Genomic DNA, 22,858 nt, shown 5'->3' on the forward strand with positions numbered 1-22,858 from the left:
TCCATATCCATGTACTTCCTGAACACACTCTGGTTATTTCTGTTTAAATCACAGAAGTTTCTAAGAATGACCAGTTGGTAGACTGAACAACAGTCCCAAAAGATGTCCAGCTCCTATTCCCCAGAATGGTGATACTGGATAGTACATGGTGGATGATGAGGGTGATGGTGATGGTGGATGGTAGATGGTGATGGTAGATAATGGTGATGGTGATGGTGATGGTAGATGATGAGGGTGATGGTGGATAGTGATGGTGATGGTGGATGATAAGGATGATGGTAGATGATGAGGGTGATGGTGGTGGTGGTGGTGATGGTGGATGGTGGATGGTGATGGTAGATGATGAGGGTGATGGTGGATGGTGATGGTGATGGTGGATGATGAGGGTGATGGTGATGGTGGATGGTGATGGTAGATGATGGTGATGGTGATGGTGGATGGTGATGGTGATGGTGGATGGTGAGGGTGATGGTGATGGTGGATGGTGATGGTAGATGATGGTGATGGTAGATGATGGTGATGGTGATGGTGGATGGTGGATGGTGATGGTGATGGTGGATGGTGATGGTGATGGTGGATGGTGATGGTGGATGGTGAGGGTGATGGTGGATGGTGAGGGTGATGGTGATAGTGGATGGTGATGGTGGATGGTGATGGTGATGGTGGATGGTGATGGTGATGGTAGATGGTGATGGTGGATGGTGATGGTGATGGTGGATGGTGAGGGTGATGGTGATAGTGGATGGTGATGGTGGATGGTGATGGTGATGGTGGATGGTGATGGTGATGGTGGATGGTGATGGTGATGGTAGATGGTGATGGTGGATGGTGAGGGTGATGGTGGATGGTGAGGGTGATGGTGATAGTGGATGGTGATGGTGGATGGTGAGGGTGATGGTGGATGGTGAGGGTGATGGTGGATGATGAGGGTGATGGTGATGGTGATGGTGATGGTGGATGGTGATGGTGACGGTGGATGATGATGGTGATGGTAGATGGTGAGGGTGATGGTGATGGTGATGGTGGATGGTGATGGTGATGGTGGATGGTGATGGTGATGGTGATGGTGGATGGTGATGGTGGATGGTGATGGTGATGGTGGATGGTGATGGTGATGGTGATGGTGGATGGTGGATGGTGATGGTGGATGATGAGGGTGATGGTGATGGTAGATGATGGTGATGGTGATGGTGGATGGTGATGGTGGATGGTGGAATGTTGATGGTGATGGTGATGGTGGATGGTGATCATGATGGTGGATGGTGGATGGTGATGGTGATGGTGATGGTGGATGATGATGGTGATGGTGATGGTGGTGGTGATGGTGGATGATGATGGTGATGGCAGATGGTCACGGTGGATGGTGATGTGCATGATGGACTCTGCTATTCTCACCTGTAGATGCACCTTTTTCTCACACCACTGTGCTCACTCCTGTGGACGAATAGTTCTTCCCGCACTGCTCTACTCACATGTGTGCATGCACCTGTCTTCCCACACTGCTCTGCTCACACCTCTCTTCTCGCGCTGCTCTGAAAACACTGGTGCTCGCTTCTTTCCCAACGTACCAGGAGATGTCTGTCTCCTCAGCTCACCGCCCGGCAGCTATGCACCCTCGGTCGAGTGTCTTAAGCTCTCTGAGCCCAGTGTCTGTCTCTGAGAATGAATGGGAAGATTAAACGGCATGCGTTTGGGCCCGCGAACATGCCCAGCCTGGAGCCTGGCTCACTGAGCGTTCGGGACGTGTTGCTTTCCTTCCAACTGTAACAATCACCTGCGGACCTAATCGAACTGGAGAATTCCAGGCCCGGCCCTTGGAGAAAGGCCTGGATGAGGGCCTGGGGGCCTGGGTTTTAACACACTCCCCAGAAGTGCGGTGCAGAGGACCCACAGCACCGCCCTAGTCACCGAAGGACTGGTCAGGTTTCAGAAGCAGATGCTAAACTTAAGAGGCCTCTAGAGTTACGATGAGGGCACACGGGCAGAACATCAGGTGGAAGCTGTGCCTGCACGGTGCACGTGTGTGGCTCTGCACAGGTGTGAAGGCACACGTGGGCGTGGTTACGAGACAGAGAAAGGCCATCATGGAATTTGAGAGGTTAAGTCCAGAACACTTTGGGTCAGATTATTAAAGGTCTTGAATGCCACTCCAGGGAGTACAGACTTCCTTCTCCAGGCCAAATCAGGTGGTGGGGCCCCAAACTTGGCAATTTCATCTTTTGTATAAATTGGACTCTAAAGTGGAAGTGTAGCCCCAGAAAAGGGTTTTTCAAACACGAGATGATCTATAAAACAGCTCAACTCTCTAAAATGGAATAAATGTAGCGTGTGGAGGCATTTTCAGAAACTGTCATTCTGCCACCACTGGTGACCTCTTGTGCTACGACACCGTGCCACATGCTTCAGAGACCCCGCAATAGGCCACTTCTGGCCCCAACTGTGCTTGAACTTCGTGGCAGGTGCATCAGGACTCCAGGATGGGCTGTAGAATGGGACAGATGATGGCGGCTCACATGCAGGACGGGGCAGGTGGCCTGCAGTGAAGGAAGGGGGTTGGGGCCGTGCCCGGGGCCTGGCAAGCACGGCCCACACAGGAAGTGGGGGAGGCCTGGGGCGCTGGAAAGAAGAGGGTACTCGTGGGCGCTGAAGCACAAGCCGAGGGCCCAGGCCGCAGCAGCCAGCATAGTCTGAGACGAGACAGCGTGGAGCCCGGCAGGAGGCCGACCTTCCACTGAGGGCTCCGGAGGCTGCAGGAAAATCACCACAGAGATGGGGCAGGAGCGGGTCCATGTGGGGCCCACTGCTCGGAGCTGTGGGAGATCGACTGAGGTCTGGGCGGAAACACCCTTGTTGGCAGCGTGGCCTTCTCCAGAGCGGCCTCTGAGCAGCCCAGGCAGGCGCTGGGCCCAGCGCCCCAAGAGTGCGCAGCTGCCCGGGAGGCAGAGGAGGCCTCACGCGAGTGCACGTCCCACAGGGCCAAACGCCCCAAATGCCTCTGCCCCCAGGCAGAGCAGAGCTGCCACAGGACGCTACAGCCTGAGGCTCAGAGAGCTACCACTGCGCCACGTTTGGCTTCCCCATCTCCACGTCCAGCACCACGGAGAACACGAGCAGGGGCTTCCCGCGGCAGACGCACGTTCCTTTGGTTAAGAAACCTCAGGAGCTCTCAGTGTGGAAAACATTTTTAAAAAGTCCTTGACCTAACATTGGCCGTGCAGGGGGCAAGATGTTGAATTCCTAACAGAAGTCAGCGGATAGTATTTTAGGAAACAGGTTACCCCTCTTGTCCAATGATTTCCAACAAGTCAGTTCAGCTCAGAAAGCAAAAGCTCCTCACAATTGTTTTCAACACGTTTTACAGTTTGAAACTCCCCCGAAACTCTGGTCCAGGGCGCTGTTCCTTTTCACAAATCCAGGGACGTGGGGACAGAGCCAGCGCTTCCCCCAGGCAGGTTGCGTCACCCGGCAACTCACGTGGCCCCAGGGGCCCCAGGGGCTGCCTGGCAATCTGAGCACAAACAACCTTAAAACTGCAACTCCCAGTTTAAAATACACACCCCAAACCCCAAGTTTCACAGGAAAGGGCCCACCCAGACACTCAGCTGACCTTCAGAGTGAGCCGATTCACAGTCTGTTTCAGCTGCCTTCATTTTTAGCGATTCCATCAAATCAAGCTCAAAATACACCAGCGAAGACGACTTTGGGGAAAAAACACACTCTTGGTGTGTTACACAGTACGAGGCATTGTGAATTCGCAGGCGTGGTGACGCAGGCCACGGTTTTATTTTTAAACATTTCACATTTTCTTGGTATGTCCGATGTGCACAGGCTGTGTCTCCCAAGGTTAGCAGGAGGTCTCATTTCTCTAGGTTTGGCCTTTTGCTCTTTTCCTTAAAAAGACCCATGAGTTTCTACTGCATTTGATTTCGCCTCTTCTCACCTCTGGAACTGCTACTACACGTTGGGCAGACCCCGGCCGTGTGGGGTCCCTGCTGCGCCACAGCTGCCCACCTGCACACAGAGGCGCTCGGAGGGGCCGGGGGACGGCCGGTGCTCACAGCCCCCACCTGAGCCACCCTGGCGGCAGCTACACCGCGCTCTTGCCGGCGCAGGAGGAAGGTTCTTGGAGGTCTCTCTCCAGGGACACAGCATCCGTATCTGAGTTGGCCCTCATTCTCCTCAGGGGTCCCCGCTGGAATGCTGACACCTCTGAGAGCGCACCCCCAAACCTGACAGAGCACCCCAAACTTCAGAGAGGACCCACCCCTCAGACAGCACCCACCCCTCAGAGAGCACCCCCAAACCTGACAGAGTGCCCCAAACTTCAGAGAGCACCCCACTCCTCAGAGAGCACCCCACACCTCAGAGAGCACCCACTCCTCAGACAGCACCCACCCCTCAGCACCCACCCCTCAGAGAGCACCCTCTCCTCAGAGCACACCCCCAAACCTGACAGAGTGCCCCAAACTTCAGAGAGCACCCCACTCCTCAGAGAGCACCCCACACCTCAGAGAGCACCCATTCCTCAGACAGCACCCACCCCTCAGAGAGCACCCACTCCTCAGACAGCACCCACTCCTCAGAGAGGAACCCCCTCAGAGAGCACCCATTCCTCAGAGAGCACCCACTCCTCAGACAGCACCCACCCCTCAGAGAGCACCCACCCGTCAGAGAGCACCCTCCCCTCAGAGTGCACCCCCAAACCTGACAGAGTGCCCCAAACTTCAGAGAGGACCCCACACCTCAGAGAGCACCCACTCCTCAGAGAGGACCCGCCCCTCATAGAGCACCCACTCCTCAGAGAGGACCCGCCCCTCATAGAGCACCCACTCCTCAGAGAGCACCCACCCCTCAGAGCACACCCCCAAACCTGACAGAGTGCCCCAAACTTCAGACAGCGTCCACACCTCAGAGAGCACCCACTCCTCAGAGCGGACCCACCCCTGAGAGGACCCACCTCTCAGAGAGGACCCCCATCAGAGAGCACCCTCCCCTCAGAGAGCACCCTCCCCTTAGAGAGCACCCCCCCTCAGAGAGCACCCTCCCCTCAGAGAGCACCCTCCCCTCAGAGAGCACCCTCCCCTCAGAGAGGACCCTCCCCTCAGAGAGCACCCTCCCCTCAGAGACCACCCTCCCCTCAGAGAGGAACCCCCTCAGAGAGGACCCCCCCTCAGAGAGGACCCCCCCTCAGAGAGCACCCTCCCCTCAGAGAGGAACCCCCTCAGAGAGGACCCCCCCTCAGAGAGGACCCTCCCCTCAGAGAGGAACCCCCTCAGAGAGGACCCCCCCTCAGAGAGGACCCCCCCTCAGAGAGCACCCTCCCCTCAGAGAGGAACCCCCTCAGAGAGGACCCCCCCTCAGAGAGCACCCTCCCCTCAGAGAGGAACCCCCTCAGAGAGGACCCCCCCTCAGAGAGGACCCCCCCTCAGAGAGCACCCTCCCCTCAGAGAGGACCCCCCCTCAGAGAGGACCCCCCCTCAGAGAGGACCCCCCCTCAGAGAGGAACCCCCTCAGAGAGGACCCCCCCTCAGAGAGCACCCTCCCCTCAGAGAGGACCCCCCCTCAGAGAGCACCCTCCCCTCAGAGAGCACCCTCCCCTCAGAGAGCACCCTCCCCTCAGAGAGCACCCCCCCTCAGAGAGCACCCTCCCCTCAGAGAGCACCCTCCCCTCAGAGAGCACCCTCCCCTCAGAGAGCACCCTCCCAGACTGAGAGAGCACCTCCTGTACCCCTGAGGGGGCACTCCACATCTCTGAGAGACCGTGTCCAGGACCTCAGCGTGCACCCCCACTTAGAGCACCCCTCCAGTGGAGGGCCGAGGTCTGGGCGACACCATCGACTGTTGGCAAGTGCTGGCCCAGGCAGGGACACCGCCTACACGCACTGCCCACTGAACACAGGCTGTGCGCCTGGCTCACAGGTCACCAAGGAGGGGACCGTGTCTGCAGGTGGGCACACACCCACTCGCAAGTCACAACACACTTGTGACCAGGACACATTCAAACACAGACGCAAACACAAAGGTGACTGACGCCAGGAGCCACGTGCAGAAGGGAAGGTGAGCAGCTGAGGAGGGACAGAATCCCGCCAGCACCCCTGAGGTCTTCCTGGGCTGTGCATCTGTGGGCATCCAACGCCACCTGCGGTGTCTCAGCACAAATGTGAAGCCTCGAGCAAACCCTGCCAGGGAAAAGCCCAGACCCCATGCCCTCCAGAGACCACAGGAACCACCACGCCAAGTCCCCGAGGGGAAGCGACCCCTTCTCAGAGCACGGCCATCCAGCACAGCTCAGGTGCGTGAAAGACGGCAGATGAGGCCAGGACCGATCACTACCTGGGGTCTCCACACCACTGCCCTGGCCACCAGGACACGCACCTGCCCAGGGCGTCTCCCACGCCAAGGGCTTGGATGACAGACCATGGTCATCTTCAAATCCCACACTGGCTTGTCTTGGCACGGCCCCCATCTGGGCCGGCTACAGACACAGGCTGCTTGTTTGAGCCGAGGAACATCATTCTCTCCCTCTCTTGCCTGTCTCCACCCAGTAACGCTCACCAGTGGGCGGAGACTGCTAACAAGGGCAGGTGTGGGTGTTCCCTGATCTTTGCCCAAACGGAGGGCAGAGCTGGGAAGAAAGATCTGCTCCTCCGGCAGCTGCTCTCCAGCACCCCCCAACCCACTGTCGAACAGCAGAACGAGCGACATCCACGGGCACAGACAGGACGCAGCACGCACAACGAGCACGGGATGCATGCAGGGGAGTGCAGGGGTGACACGGGGCCGGGCAGGTGCACACCAGAGCAGGGTGCAGGGGTGACGCGGGACAGGGCAGCGTGCACACCAGAGCGGGGCGCAGGGGTGACACGGGGCCGGGCAGGTGCACACCAGAGCAGGGCGCAGGGGTGACACGGGGTCGGGCAGCGTGCACACCAGAGCAGGGTGCAGGGGTGACACGGGGCCGGGCAGCGTGCACACCAGAGCAGGGTGCAGGGGTGACATGGGACAGGGCAGTGTGCACACCAGAGCAGGGTGCAGGGGTGACACGGGGCCGGGCAGGTGCACACCAGAGCAGGGTGCAGGGGTGACATGGGACAGGGCAGTGTGCACACCAGAGCAGGGTGCAGGGGTGACGCGGGGCCGGGCAGCGTGCACACCAGAGCGGGTGCAGGGGTGACACAGGGCCGGGCAGGTGCACACCAGAGCAGGGTGCAGGGGTGACGCGGGGCCGGGCAGCGTGCACACCAGAGCGGGTGCAGGGGTGACACAGGGCCGGGCAGCGTGCACACTGGAGCGGGGCGCAGGGGTGACACGGGACAGGGCAGCGTGCACACCAGAGCGGGTGCAGGGGTGACGCGGGGCAGGGCAGTGTGCACACCAGAGCGGGTGCAGGGGTGACACAGGGCCGGGCAGCGTGCACACCGGAGCGGGGCGCAGGGGTGACGCGGGGCCGGGCAGCGTGCACACCAGAGCAGGGTGCAGGGGTGACACGGTGCCAGGCAGTGTGCACACCAGAGCGAGGTGCAGGGGTGACACGGGGCCGGGCAGCGTGCACACCAGAGCGGGGTACAGGGGTGACGCGGGGCCGGGCAGGTGCACACCAGAGGGGGGTGCAGGGGTGACATGGGACAGGGCAGCGTGCACACCAGAGCGAGGTGCAGTCCCCTAGGCAGACACCCACAGCCTGCTCAGGAAAGGGCTCAGGCCACGGATGCCCAGACGGGCTGCAGCCTGTCGTACCTCTGCAGCGCTGCAGAAACACCCCTGGAACCTTCTGGAGCGCTGGTGTTTGGTCCTGGAAACCTCGACCCAGAGGCCTCAAACTGGGTGCCCTCTGATGCACCTTGTTTGGCCCACGTAAGCTTTTAATTTTTAAAAGTGTGTTGCTAATAATGAAAAATGAGGATTCTCCAGGTGCTTCTGAAAAATCAGTAGACGTGTCCCAGGGCTGCGCAGCGGGAGCCGTGTGGCCAGTGCCGCCCTCTGCCGTCCTTTAAGGCCAGCTGATGCGCTGCCCGGCCCAAAGCCTCTGGGCTCAGGGCACCGCCAGCCACGAGTAGCTCCACACCAGGCATAGCGGGAGCCTGGCCAGGGTGACGCTGCTCTCCCCTGGCTGTCATGCGGACTGTCCCGCACGCCCAGGACACGAGCTGAGCACAGACAGCAGCTTATCCCAGACCATTCGCACACAAACCTATTTCACGAGTTTTCTTTCCCTCGTGCTGCGTCAGTACCGTCAGCTGCACTCAAATTACGAAGTAGAAGGCTCATCCCGTGCCGTGCTCACACCCACAAACCACCAGGCACCTGAGGGACAGGCTGGATTTTAGGTGCTTGGGCTCGCAGGTGGACCTCAGGTGCCCCACGGTCACGGCGACAGTGCGGCTGCGAGGCCGACGTGCTTCCACACCCCGCGGCGAGCTGATGCTGAGGTGTGCGCGAGGAGGAGGTTTAAGACGAATGCAAGACAGAGCGAGCTTTCAGATCACACGCACACTGATTACAACGGAGCAAAACCGTCTCCACGAACAGGAGGGAAGACAAAGAACACACCTGTCGGAGCAGGAGCTGCGGACCACTACCCGTCCGTGGCCCGTCAGGACCCAGGCCACAGAGCAGGGGTGAGCAGCGGTCAAGGGAAGCCTCATCTGCATTTGCAGCCGTCCCCATGGCTCACATCACTGCATAAACTCTGCCTCGGGGCGGATCAGCGGGGGCATCAGATTCTCACAGAAGCCCGTAAACTGCGTGCGCGAGGGATCTCGGCGAGGGATCTCGGTGTCGGGCTCCTCCAGAGAATCTGATGCCTGACGATCTGCGGTGGAGCTGATGCGGGCAGCGGTTGCAAACACAGATTATCACTGGCAGAGAGGTGTGACTGCAGAATAAATGTAATGTGCTTGAATCATCCCAAAACCCCCCCCAACCCCCAGTCCGTGGATAAACTGTCTCCCATGAAACCAGTCCCTGGTGCCACAAAGGCTGGGAACCACTGCTCTAGGACAACTGGCACTCAACAAATATTCGCAGAATGACGCTAATTTACAAAACAAGACGGGTGTGATGGTGTTGAGAAGTACAGGCACGTCTGGTCTCTCAATTTCCCGCTTTCTTTCCATGCTTACATTAAGACTGCACGCACGTGTTGGTACGTACGCACACGCTTACTCAGGTCCTGATGCCTTCCCTCAACACACCCGCCATGTGCCAAGCACCCTTCTGGACAGTGCACAACATGAGCAAATCCTGTCCACAAGCAGCTCACAAACACTGGGACACACACAGACGGAGCGAGCAGGTGGCCCTCAGGTCAGAGGCCGGCAAGCTCCGCACAGCGAAGCAGGGAGGGCTGGAGCTGAGACACGGCGGGTGGGCCGCAGTGTGTGGCCGAGCACGAGAAGTGAGGAGTGTGAGGAGCACAGTGAGGTCAGGTGTGAGGCGAGTGTGAGGAGCGAGTATGAGGCAGGGACGAGGACCGAGTGTGAGGTAGGTGCCAGAAGTGAGTGGGAGGCAGGTATGAGGAGCGAGTGGGGGCAGTGTGAGGAGGGTGTGAGGAACGAGTGTGAGGCAGGTGTGAGGAGCGAGTGCGAGGTGGGCATGAGGAGCTGTTGTGAGAAGAAAGTGTGAGGCAGGTGTGAGGGGTGAGTGTGAGGAACGAGTGTGAGGCCTGAGCCTGAGGAGTGTGAGGGCGGTGGCCCCTAGCAAGCAGTGCCCCCATCTCTTATTGGCTTCCTACACCCTGGGCCCCTCTGCTGAGGCGTCCGGCTGCCTCTGCCCGGCCCTGGGCGTGTCCCCTCGTGGGCAGCAGTGTCCCCCATCCTCTTTCGGGTCCTCATCAGAACGCCGACCCGGACTGGATTCCAGCAGCCACAGGGGGACAAGGCGCCTCTGCCACCGTGGTGTCTGGCACAGCTGTGGCGGCCCAGGCAGCAGAGGCCTCGTCCCCAGGGCGCATCCTCTGGTCCCGGGTCTACATCATGCTCCCGAGCGGGGGGCCCTGGCCCTGCACGGCCCTGCTCCCTCCCTCGTTCTCGGGCGAGTCCCAGCAGGCCGTGGCCGATGTGCAGCCTCATGCCTGGTCTGTGACAGAGGGTCCTGCCTCACAGCGGGTCCTGCTGTGCATCTAGAAACAAAGCCTCCAGCCGTCACCCGATGTTGGCTCCTGGCGACGGCACCGCAGGTGGTCCGGATGACACGGCCTTGACGTGAGCACCAAGCGGGAGCCGCCGTGGGCCTGCCCCACCAGGACCCCCTGCTGCCCCTCACACGTCATCTTCCCAGGAAAGGGATGGTGTTGCCGCCCCTTTAACACCAGAGGGAAACTGAGGCTCAGAGATATCAGCGGCTCATCGGGACTCTGACACAGACCTGCCTGGGCCCCAACCCTCTGGTTCTTCCCTCATCCGCACCGGGGAGCACACACAGCAGTCGGGGAAGGGCGCCTGGTCGCAAGGAGGGAGGGGCCCCACGGGCCGCAAAGGCCCCTCTGCAGACGGCCCGGCGAGCCCTTGGGAGGCGTGTTCTGTTTTCTGACGTGAGCTCTTGGGTGTGAAGCTCACTGGTGCAGGGAGACGCGGGACCACCGCGGCCAGGCCGGCTGCTGTGCCAGGCACAGGCACAACTGAGCCGCGAGGGCTGCAGCCCCCGTGCGGTGCCCCCAGGGAGGCTCTAGGCCGCCATGCCAACATCCCCTCAGATGCAGCACAGACAGGGGTGCGGGGGGGAGACGCCTGCCTCCGCCAGGATGAGACCCTGTGCGGGAGTGGCAGAAAAGGGAAGAGAACATCTGCCCAGGTACCTACCTATGATGGAATCCCGCCGGAAGACGTCTCTATCAAAAATGTAGAACGACAGGTGACGGAAACTCCGAGGAATCTCACAGTAAAAGTCTTCTCCATAGAAGGGGCTGTGCAGACAAGCAGAGGCACAGTGTTAGGGGGCAGGCTGCAGGCACATGCGTGATCTTATTTTCACACATGCCATAAAAACACACTGCGCTGCAGTTCACACGTGAGACACGAAACCGCAGCTTCTCGATCGGGGTGGAAACGGACCGGCAAGCAGACTGCAAAACGCCTCTGTGGACTCGCCCGGCGCCCACTCGACGGCCCTGGGGCTGAACGAGCGAGTTTCTGCACTCGGCAGTGCAGGACAACCAGAGACCTCAATGCCGACGGTGCCCATGGACAAACGGTTTCCACTGGGTCACCCCAGGACCCTCACGATGCCTTGGAGGTGGCTGGTGTGGGGGAGGCGGCGGCTCACTCTGCATTGAAAGTAAAACACAGTGTGCCTGTTCCACACAAGCTTCTTCCCCCCAGAAATCCAGAGCCAAGCCCTGACTGAGCGGCCACCCTCGCCGCCGCGGGCAGAGAGCACAGCGCACCCCACCCACGCGCGAGTCACCCCAGATGCAGCACAGCACAGAGGGGGACTTAAAACAAACTGCAAACCCTCGTCGAGACGCACAGAGCCAGTGGGATTTCTCGTCAGACAAACCTCCCTGTTGTTCTCGGGCCACACGGGCCGGGAAAGGAGAGGCTGGGTCACTGTGCCAAATGCCACCACACCGGACCCGATCAGCTGCTTAGGGATCCAGCGGGGACTGCAGCTCACACGCACCTACAGCAAGAGACAATCAGGCGTGCACATCCACAGCGAGGCCCGAGCAGGACACACGCGAGTCGTTCCTGCAGGAGGCAAAGCGGCAGCCCTCGCTCGGTCAGACGCGGCAGGAGAGAACGGGCTGGCCGCGGGGGCGTCTCCATGCCAGGCGGCGGCTGTGGACACTGACTTCCCCCAACACGAAATTAACTCAAACAGAGCACGCACCTAGACGTCAGGCTGGAACTACGAGCCTCTCAGAAGAAAACACAGAAATAAATCCGTACCTGAGAATTAGGTAAAGATTTCTTGGATAGGACACCAAAAGCACAATTGCTAAAAGAAAAAAAATGGTGAACCAGACTTCATCAAAATTAAAAACATTAAAAACTTTTATGCTTTAAAACACACCATTGAGAAAATGAAAACATACACTGAAAAAAGTATTTGCAGATCAGTTATCTGATAAAGGGCTTGTATCCGAAATACATAAAGAACTCTTACAACTTGACAACAGGATGACAATTCAATTTTAAAGTAGGCAAAAGGTTTGAACAGATGTATCACCAAGATGACAAATGGCCAATGAGCCCGTGAGAAATGCCACCAGGAATGCAAATGGGACCAGGAGACACAGGTGAGGCCTGGCCCCTGCTGCCCCCTGGGCGCTAGAAGGGGCAGCCAGGCAGCCCACCGGCACCGGCCTCCGCTCTCAGACCGGCCTTGAGGGCAGACAACGTTCATTTGGATCTCACTGATTTCATAATTTTTATAATTTGCTCAGAGAATGGGTAAAGTTTACTGAGAAAACCACTTCTTTGTAATGAAAACAAAATCTTCAAAGGGAGACCTAAAATGCTTAGACTGTGTTTTGAGCACCTTGGATACAGAGAAGTTTGCGTTTACATGCAACAAGGAATGTTATTTTATCTTTTGACGGAAGCAGAATGCCCAGACTTCCCAGTGACAGCGTCCCAGCTCAACAGGTTTAGCAGGGCACGGTGGTGGCACCTGCAGTCCCAGCTATGATCCCGCCTGTGAACAGCCACTGCACTCCAGCCTGGGTGACAGAGTGAGACCTCATCTCCAGAAAAGAACAAACACTTATTATAAAATCACATTTCTTTTCAACATACTCTCTCGTGGAGCGTCTCCTCTCTGCTCAGACGAAGCCGCCTGACCCGCCTGCACCAGGCCTGACAGACCCACCGGGAGGAAACGCCCCCCCAGCTCTGCCCACGCCCTGCACGCCAGGCCCACCACCTCGCTTCCCGGTGGCTCTCTCCGCAATAAGAGCCTTAAAACACCGTGACGGTCCACGGCACAGTCTCCAGGACACCCTGAGGCTCTGGAGGGAACAGTGGGAGCGGGAGTGCGTGTGTCCGTGTGTGCGCAGCGGTGCCCACACACACGCCAAGGCGCAGCCCCGTGTGCACACGCCCCTCGGCCCTCAGTGCACGGCTCTGGTGACCAGGAGCCAGGCCTGGCCCCAGCCCCACCCCGTGTCAGCTCACGGTGCTGAGACGAACTGCGGGGCACACGTTCCCCCGCGCATGGGCTCACGCACGTTCTCCCGCGCATGGGCTCACGCACGTTCTCCCGCGCATGGGCTCACGCACGTTCTCCCGCGCATGGCTCACGCACGCTCCCAGGCAGAGCCTGACCCGTGTCACTCTGGAGGGGGACAGGGCGCTACAGGCCTCATCCTCGACCCACAGGAAAACCCAGAACAGGGACTGTGAGCAAGTGGGGACCCCGGTCACCCACATCCGTGCCCACGAGACCCCAGCGCGGAGGCGTCGGCCTCAGAGAACCACAAAGCGCGAACGGGGTCACGTTACTACTTAATAACAACTCACAGGACACTTGGGTTTTCCTGTCCCCGCGCCAGCTCTCAGGGGCAGCAACACTGAGGCGCCACGGCGCCGCGGTGCCGGAACGTGTCAGAAACCAGCCTGGAGTCTCTGAGTCCCGGTCCTCCTGGCTGGCTCCGGGGCAGAGCTCTGAGGTCCAAGGGCCCGAGCCCCCGCGCGGCCTCACCGCGGCCCCTCGCCCGGAGTTGGGCGGGCACGTAAACGGCGCGGGCCTCAGCTCAGACGTGCAACCAGAGGAGGGAAGTCGAACCCCCGAGACGGGCAGACGCCAGGACGACAGCCCCAGAGCGCTGAGATGCGCGGGAACGAGCGGCCCACGCTGGGCGCAGGTGGACGCGCCACGACGCCACGGCGGCCGCACAGCTGCCCACGGCCTTGCGGTGTCACCTGGCCACCTGTCCAGGGAGACGGTGTCCCGCTGCCTCCCTCGCCGGGCAGGTCCCCACTGCACACACCCAGGACCCACCGCCTGGTCCGTGCTGGCCTCGCCTGGGGAACGCCATGGGAGGGGATGGGGAGCAGGGTCAACTGCGTGTGCGACGCATGCACGCGTGTGCGATGTGTGTGTGATGCGTGAGGGATGTGTGAGGTGCAGGAGGAGGATGGCGGCAAGCACAAGCCACACACGAGTGCTGGGCACACGGCACTTGACCTCGCAACACACTATCACCGCCCCCAAAGCACAGGGAGGGAAACCGAGGCGCTGAAGGGCTAAGTGGGGCCCCGGGTCACACGCGGGGGACAGAAGTGTCCCTCCGCACCGTGTTCAGCTCCGCCTCATGCCTCCACCCGGAGGCAGCACCAGAGCAGCAGCCACAGCTGACCACGGCCCTCCAGGGTGGGCCAGCCCGGCGCCGCAGTTTAGCCACCAGGGTCCCTCCCGGGCCAGGCGCTCCCCTCGGCCTCTCCGGACGAGCACCTGGGGGACACCCGCCCGCGCTGGTGACGCCCGGCAGGAGACGTCCCAGGGCCCAGGCCCTGCTCCCGGCCTGCTCGCTGAGGGCACCACGCAGCCCTCCCTACCCGACAGCCCCGGGACTCCCCACAGGACCCCAACTCCAGGGGGCAAGATGCTCCCTCCAGCCCCCCAGGGACGCCTCAGGAAACAGCCTCAGAAACCTCGTTCCTGCCCCGGAGGACGGGGCCGCGCACCCACCCTCCGCCGGCTCCCAGGTGGGCCCTTCCCGGAACGCAGTGCGGAGACGACCAGCCCACCGAGCGCACCTGGCCTCCCTCCGCGCGGCCGCGTGCTGATCCGTGTGCGGTTTCTGCCCTAGCGGCTGAGCCCTGGAGCCACAACTGTGGCTCAGACGTGGGAGGGAGGGGGCGCTGTGCTCTGCACTCTGACGTGGGTTCCCAGTGGATCCAATGGCCTGCTTCAGCGCTTTTTCTCCCTATTTCACATAGTTTTTATATTTTAATGTTAAACTTGAATTTAAACTAATAAAGTTAAGTCCCTATTTAACCTGCGTCATCTTGGAGCCGGGTGGGCCGGCAGCGGGAGGGGCAGCGGCTGCACCCAGAGACAGAGTGTCACACGATGAGGAACGTGGAATAGGGTCACCACAGAGCAGGGTCACCGACTTTGGAGAGATTTAAGCAGGAGGGTGGGGAAGGCCGCTCGGCAGGGCGGCCGGTGCAAAGGCCCCGCGGCAGGTGGGACAGCAAGAAGGGCAGCTCCGGGGAGAGTGGAGTCCCCAAGGAAGGAGCCTCCCCCGGCAGTGACCCTGACAGAGCCTGCCCGAAACCCAAGGCCCACCTCACCGTGGCCAGAGAGCCCTGGAGAAACTTCTGGAAGAATGCAAAATACCCCAAAAGAAAACTCAGAGAAGTTGCTGGGGCATCTTGCTACCTTTCCCAGACAATTAACAATCTCTGAGAATGAGGCCATGGACTAAACCCACACCCAACCCTGCAGGCACAGCCCATTCCCTGGGCTCCGGGCGGAGGCGGGAGATGCCGTGTGGACACACGTGTTCCTGTCGTCCCAGGAGACAGGGCCCGGCAGACGGGGTCCGGGAGGGTCGGAGGTGAATGCAAGTCGCCTCCTGAGCGTATGTTTTCTTCACTTCCTCATGCGCCCGCTCAGAGCGGCGAGGGGGCAAAACAACAGCCCTGAGCCCCTGCCCGGCCACCTAGGAGGAGGGAGCGGGGCCAGAGGGCCCGGGCAGCTTCGGCTCTCAGACCTGTGGCAGGTGCCCGCAAACGCCCCACGGCTGCCATGAGCATCGAGTGACTCACTCAGCCCCGGCGAGCTGTGTGTTTCGACACCGTGTCTCCCACCCACACACCCGGAGGGAAAACAAGTCCCCAGGGCGCGAAGCTGGGCCCCGCTGTGCGCACAGCCACGGACCGCCTGTCCGCAGACCCGCCCTCCCGACCCTCCTCCGCCCACCCCACCGGCCAGCCCAGCCATTTGTGTCTAAAGGGATTAAAATTAAATCCTAGGTGGAATTCAGTTCCTCAGTAGCCAGAACGTTAGCACCTGTATCTCAGTAAGATAGTAGTTTTCACCGTAAATTGATCCATAACTGGAATTATGTGCAAAGTTTTACAATTTTCCTGCGTTTTTTACCTCCTTTATAATCTGAATTTTGTTTGCTTTAAAACAAGACACATTTATAGAAAAAAATGCTTCTTTTCATCTTAAAAACAAGAAATGGTTTTTAAGAGTGAAAACACAGAGGAGGAGTCCGGCTGTGCCCAGATGGGTGGATGTGCGTGGTGGGACGCCGGGCAGCCGTGAGCAGCAACAGTGCGGGAAGAAAGCCATGGTGCACACCCCCGCCCCGCAATGCGGCAAACACACGTGGCCCAGCGACCCCGCCCCAGCACTCAGGTGAGTCCATGTGTCCACACGGCACCTGTGCTTGCCCATGTCATCGTCCCGGCAGCCCAGAGCAGGGACGACCCACATGCCCACGACCGACAGACGGACACAGGTGGCCTGCCCATCGCCGCAGCCGTCTCAGCTGCGAGAAGGAACAGAGACCACACCTGCCGGGACGCAGCACAGCCCGGGGACACCGCGGCAGGGGAGAGGACCCAGACACAGAGCCACGCGGGCACCACGCAGGAAATGCCGGAAGCAGGGAGGCCACAGGGACAGCGGCTGCCGAAGGGCAGGGGTTTCTTTCCTCCTGGGGACAGGAAAGTGTTCTAGGCTGACTGTGGTGATGGCCAAACTCTGTGAACACACTGGAAACCACTGAATCGTGCATGTTAATGGGTGGATCGTGTGGTTTGTGAATTGTAGTTCAAAAAGCTATTTTTAAAAAACCAAAATTTTAAAATACATAAAAAGTCAGAAAGTGAAATCTAGAATTAACATTCTAAGATATATTCTCCCAGAGTTTTTCCCTAAAGACATAAAGTAGAATAAAATGTAAAATCGTATTTATATATTTAAAATACGTAAAATATAAATATATTCATAACATAAATATACATACTATAAACATGTTTACAATATTAAATATTTACATTACAAATATAGAAGATATGAAATAGAGATACATATATTCTAAAATAAAAGCAGGATTATATCATATATCCTGATACACGGTCAGCTTTTTCCTTTAGGATCCTGCTGTGGGCCACTTTCCACATAACCGCCTCGGACGTCAGTGGCCAGCGGTCCCGCCGCGGGTCCCCCCCCCCCCCCCCGCCGCCGTGTGTCCCGCCGCGGGTCCCCCCCACTCCGCCGCCGCGTGTGTCCCGCCGCGGGCCCCCCCCACTCCGCCGCCGCGGCAGGACACGTGCCGGTGCGCGGACCGCGGCACAGTCGTCCGACGGCGCCAGGGCGGAGAACCCGCGCTGTGCTGAGCCCGCGGGCACACGAAGCCGTGGAACCCTCCAGAGAGCCTGGGCCAATTCGCACCCGACCATACGGAGGCTGATTACTATTTTTAAACTTTGCTAAACTGATGGCAAAAAAAAAAATCTGCTTCAATTTGCAATGTTTAAGTCATTGGTGAAGCCGAACATCGTATGTTTATGCGCAGTGTTAAGTTTCCTCTTCTCTTGACATCCCCGGGGCCCACCTTCTACGAGAACACCCACCTTTTCATGTTCCCTTCATGTGCGGGATATTAACCCACCGGGAACTTTTGGATTTCTGTTGCAAATTGAAGGAAATTATCAATTCACAGCACATAAGGAATATCTTTCTCACTAAAAGCACCACAAATTAGTTAGCAGGGTCGTCCCGAGCAGCTGAGCGCGGACACAGGGTCCCAACTGACCCCACAGCCGGGGCGGCGGGGCCCCGTCCGCAGGGGCGTCTGCGCGTCTGTCCCCGGAGAGAATGGAGGGGGACGTGCGGACGCCCCGCGTGTCCGCAAAGACTACACCTTCTCTCGGGCCGCACAGCGCGGGGCGCCCCGCCCGTCGGCGGCTCCAACTCGGGTGTCCCCGGGCCGCCAACTCGGGGGTCCCCGGGCCGCCGGCTCTGTCTGGCCCGGGGAAGGCGCCGCCCCGGCGGCCCGGCCGCAGCCCTGGGCTCCAGAGCCGTCTCCCAAGACCGAGAGAAACGCTGCCCGAGCGGACCGATAACACCGCCGTCCGGCGCGAGGAAGCCAACGCGCGGCGCCATCCGCCTCAGTGACTCCCCCGCGACGACCCGAGCAGCTCAAGCGAAGCGTCACAGGCTCCAGTGAACTTTCACAGGGAAAAGGAAAGAGCCTCCTGCAGAACACAGAGCTGGCGTCAGGGGAAACGTCCACCGCACGCGGAGCCGCGAGAGGGCGCGGGGCGGTGCGCTTGGCCCGCCCCCCCCCCCCGCGTCTGCCCGCCCCCCCTCCCCGCGTCTGCCCGCCCCCCGCACCGCCTTGGCCGCCCCCCGCCCCGCGTCTGCTCGCCCCCCCCCCGCACCGCCCCGCGTCTGCTCGCCCCCCCGCACCGCCTGGCCGCCCCCCGCACCGCCCCGCGTCTGCTCGCCCCCCCGCACCGCCTGGCCGCCCCCCGCCCCGCGTCTGCCCGCCCCCCGCACCGCCTGGCCGCGAGCACCGCGTCTGCCCGCCCCCCGCACCGCCTGGCCGCCCCCCGCCCCGCGTCTGCCCGCCCCCCGCACCGCCTGGCCGCGAGCACCGCGTCTGCTCGCCCCCCCGCACCGCCTGGCCGCCCCCCGCCCCGCGTCTGCCCGCGAGCACCGCGTCTGCCCGCCCCCCGCCCCGCGTCTGCCCGCCCCCCGCACCGCCTGGCCGCGAGCACCGCGGCCCTGACTCAGCTCCTGTTTCCCAACATCCGGGCGGGGAGCTGCGGACCGGCCGTTCCCAGGCTTGGGCAGCAGGCGCAGCCAAGGACAGCTGAGCCCTCACCCTCGTGGCAGCGGCCCCCAGAGAAGGGGCGACCGCGCGGGAGAAACCACCGCCGTCACCCGCACAGCGCTGGATGGAGAAGTGCCGGCGACGCGGGGGGCCCAGGCTGGACGGCAGGAGCTGCCCCCGGGGGGCCCGCAGTCCCAGGCCGGCTCTAGCAGGGGCTGCACGGCCCCCTGTGGCCCAGAATGGCTGTGGCCCGGGACGGGTGGGGCCGCCTGTTTCGAAATGTTGGCAAGTAGAGCCAGGTCCTCCACGGACACAGGACGTGGAGAGAAGCAGGCGCGGCTGGGTGGGACTGCGCTGCAGGCCTCGCCCCCCGCCTCGGCCCCGCGTCAGCACGACGCACCGGGAGAGCACGCCTGGGTGCTGGGTGGGCACCATGCGCTACCCGCGCGGCCCCCAGGACGGTGGGGCTCAGCTCTGGCCCTGCTGCACCCCGGCCTCCCTCCCCACCCGCATCCCGAGAAGCCACTGCAGGCAGACAGACGCACACCGGTGGGACATGGAGTGTTCTGATTCACACTGAGGCCTCCACTTGTGTCCAACAGATACTTTTTAAGACTTAACTTCCCACACAGGGCACACACACGGTCCAGGGCTCCGGGCCACAGGCATGGTGTGGACTCAGGCTGCAAGCTCGTGCGGAGCCCCTCTGGGTCTCACGTGTGGGCACCAGTGGAGACGGGTTTTCTTACCTTCTGCCCCACACGGCAGTGGCACGGCAGGGCCCACAGCGCCACGCGGCCGGCACAAAAGGCCACGTGCACCCAGACGCCTTAGGCTCTCGAAAACGTGTGTGAATTTATCCCTTTCTCTGCGCAACTTCCTGGGGATGGCACCCCTCCTTATCTGGCCCATCAGACAAGCAGGCAGTAAATTAAGTAATCACTGAACTAATGAATAAATTAATACACAAAAGTAACTAAGCTTGCTAAGTGGCCTGGCCTGTTCCAGCCACCCGGCCTCCGGACCCCTACGCGCCGGCGGTGCCGACCGCCGACCCCACTGCGCACCTGCCGCGGCCCCTTCCTGCCGGGGGCCGTGCGCCCTAGGCCCACACAGAGCCCGAGACTCCCACTTCCAAACTGCCCGAGGCACCTAGGCCCTTCCTCGCCTCCCCGGAGAGGCCCCTCCCAGGACGGACCCCGCAGGCCTGGGAGCCCCGGCCTTGCAGACACAGCGGGTCGCAGACCGTGGAAATGGAGGCTTCTGCTCAAGCGAAGCCGGAAGTAACCCCAGGGGCACAGCCACACTTCTTCCGTCTTCCTTGAGTAGGACGCGCACCCCCCAGCGTCCTCACGCAGCCCGGACAGACACCCCGCAAAGCCAGGCTGGACCCTGGCCACACTCCTCAGGCTTTAATTATCTTTGACAGACTATTTCAGAGATCCTGGAGGATGCATTAAAGTAACGCAAACGACGATACTACTCGGGCCGTGGGAGGCCGTCCTGGAGGGAACCGGAAGCTCCAGAGCAGCCACAGCGCAGACCCAGCAGGGCAGGGGAGCCCAGCAGTTTTCCAGAGTTGAATTCACTGAGGCATCGGAGCGTGTTGCTCGGGCCGGGCGCGGGGGCTCACGCCTGTAGTCCCGGCACTCAGGGAGGCTGAGGCGGGGAGGCTTCAGGCTGCCGGGAGCTGTTACGTGATTGGGCTGCTGCAGCCCAGCCGGGACAACACAGTGAGACCCCATCTCTTTTTAAAGAAGAAAGAAGAAAAAGGTGTTCCGTCCCTCTGAGAAGCCGCAATATGCAAGGATGTAATTCATCTGCTAAAAACGTTCTCTGAGTCAACAGAGCTGTTTGGTGAAATCACACAGCCCACGATTCTAGCCCTGCAGGTCGGGCACCAGCTGCGCAGAGATGTCTTATTTGACCCGGCCGCCACTTCACCGTAAACGGCTCTCACAAGACGCCAGCCCCGCCCTGACACCAGCCACGGATCCCACCCCGCCTCCCGACACGCCTCCACGGCACAGCTCCCTCTGCTCCTCTCCTGCCCGGCACACACTGTCGCCTCCCTGCGTGGCCGAGCCTGCGCCCGTCCAGTGAGGATTCCAGCACCTCCAGAGCTTAGTGGAAACGTCAGTGCCACCACGGACACCCCGGGGTCAGCATCCGTCTCCACAAGCCAAAGGGGAGCAGCCCCGGTGTACACAAACTCACCGACTTTAAGACGAGGGTCTTGAACCAAAATGAGGGTGAGGGCGAGGGTGAGGAGGGCGAGGAGGGTGAGGGTGAGGAGGGTGACAGGGGTGAGGGTGAGGAGGGCGAGGGTGAGGAGGGTGGGGGAGAGGAGGGCGAGGGTGAGGAGGGCGAGGAGGATGAGGGTGAGGAGGGTGGGGGAGAGGAGGGCGAGGGTGAGGAGGGCGAGGAGGGTGAGGGCGAGGAGGGCGAGGGTGAGGAGGGTGAGGGCGAGGAGGATGAGGGTGAGGAGGGTGGGGGAGAGGAGGGCGAGGGTGAGGAGGGCGAGGAGGGTGAGGGCGAGGAGGGCGAGGGTGAGGAGGGTGAGGGTGAGGAGGGCGAGGGTGAGGAGGGTGGGGGAGAGGAGGGCGAGGGTGAGGAGGGTGAGGAGGGTGAGGGCGAGGAGGGTGAGGGTGAGGAGGGTGACAGGGGTGAGGGTGAGGAGGGTGAGGGCGAGGAGGGCGAGGGCGAGGAGGATGAGGGTGAGGAGGGTGACAGGGGTGAGGGTGAGGAGGGCGAGGGTGAGGAGGGTGGGGGAGAGGAGGGCGAGGGTGAGGAGGGCGAGGAGGGTGAGGGTGAGGAGGGCAAGGGTGAGGAGGGCGAAGGTGAGGAGGGCGAAGGTGAGGAGGGCGAGGGCGAGGAGGGTGAGGGTGAGGAGGGCGAGGAGGGTGAGGGTGAAGGAGGGTGAGGGAGCCCTGGAGTCAGGGTGGTCAGAGGCCACACCCGGACGGAGCGGGACCCCCGCTGTCCCGCAAGCCGGAGCCCGGCAAGCGCTTCCCCTTCCACGCTCAGACACGGCAACGTGGAAAATGGCGAGACACACGCGTGGGCAGGATCCTTCCCACACAGGAGAGGAAAACCGTACCAGTGTCAGAAAGGTGAGGGGACATTACCAGAGCGACTTTTCCACGATTTTGGTCCTGAAAACCTCCTCCTGGTCGAGGTTCACGGTGCAGTAACAGTCCCTCATCTTGTTTGGCCCCGGGTAGGAGGGAAGGTTTTTGGCTTCACCTAAAAAGCAAAGGAAACACATGTCATCGTTAGCAGGGAAGCGTCTGGTCGCCCTGCCAGTCAGACCCGTGTCCAAACGCCAGGCTCACGTCACAGGGCTGCGCCTGCTCCCACCACCCCACGCTCACCGCGCCACAGGCAGCCTGGGTTCTCCCGAACACCACACGTGCCGCTGACACGCAAACTAACACGCAAACTAACACGCCAACCTCTAGGACAGAGGGAGCAAAGCGGGGACCTGTCTGCCTTGGAGTTTCTACCCACATTAGGCCCTTTAATTTTTTGAGTGTGGTAAAATACACGTCACATGAAGTTGGCCGCCTCACCCGTTTCTGAGCGTAAGTTCAGCAGCGCCAGGTGCGCCTGTCTCCGCACAGCCGTCACCACCGTCCTCTCCCGACCTTCCCGCCCAGCCCGAGCCCAGCCCCCCGCCCAGCCCGGCACCACCGTCCCCTCCTGTCCTGCGGGTGTCACCCAGCGCAGCGTCCTCGGGGCACCACGGGGGAGCAGGCCGAGCAACGCTCGTGTGCATTTTCTACCTGCCGCTTCTCTGCTCGTCCCCCGGGTCCCTTTTATCTTGGATTTTGCAGCACCGGGTGACAGTCGGGGCAGTGACTAAAGAGCAGGCTGCTCCTCACCAACGAGATGGAACCGGGGCTCCAGCTATTCCAGGCTCAGAGCCACCTGCCGGCGGGGAGGGCAGCCCTGGGGGGTCCTGGCCAGGGTCCCTCTCCCTCCCGCAAGCCCCTTCCTGCAGTCGCCGGGAAGCGTCCAAACACGCGTGCAGACGACGCAGGGAGTGTCCAGGCAGCCGGTGCCCGCTGGCCCCGCCAAGTGCCCGCGACGTCACGGCCCCACACTCGGCTGGGT

At 61.1% G+C, this 22,858-nt stretch overlaps 1 protein-coding gene across 1 annotated transcript in view; it reads right to left on the reverse strand.

The window, feature by feature from the left end:
* Positions 1–22,858, reverse strand: part of RASA3 (RAS p21 protein activator 3) — an 87,895-nt gene that overhangs the window by 40,579 nt on the left and 24,458 nt on the right. Inside the window, exons 2-3 of the mRNA XM_069467493.1 lie at positions 21,871–21,988; positions 10,800–10,903 (exon numbers count right to left, since the gene is read on the reverse strand). Coding sequence (XP_069323594.1) covers positions 10,800–10,903; positions 21,871–21,947 — 181 coding nt within the window. The 5' untranslated portion in view covers positions 21,948–21,988. The remainder of the gene's footprint in view (positions 1–10,799; positions 10,904–21,870; positions 21,989–22,858) is intronic.

This window comes from Eulemur rufifrons, chromosome 4 (genome assembly GCF_041146395.1).
Source record: "Eulemur rufifrons isolate Redbay chromosome 4, OSU_ERuf_1, whole genome shotgun sequence".
Taxonomy (NCBI): Eukaryota; Metazoa; Chordata; class Mammalia; order Primates; family Lemuridae; genus Eulemur; species Eulemur rufifrons.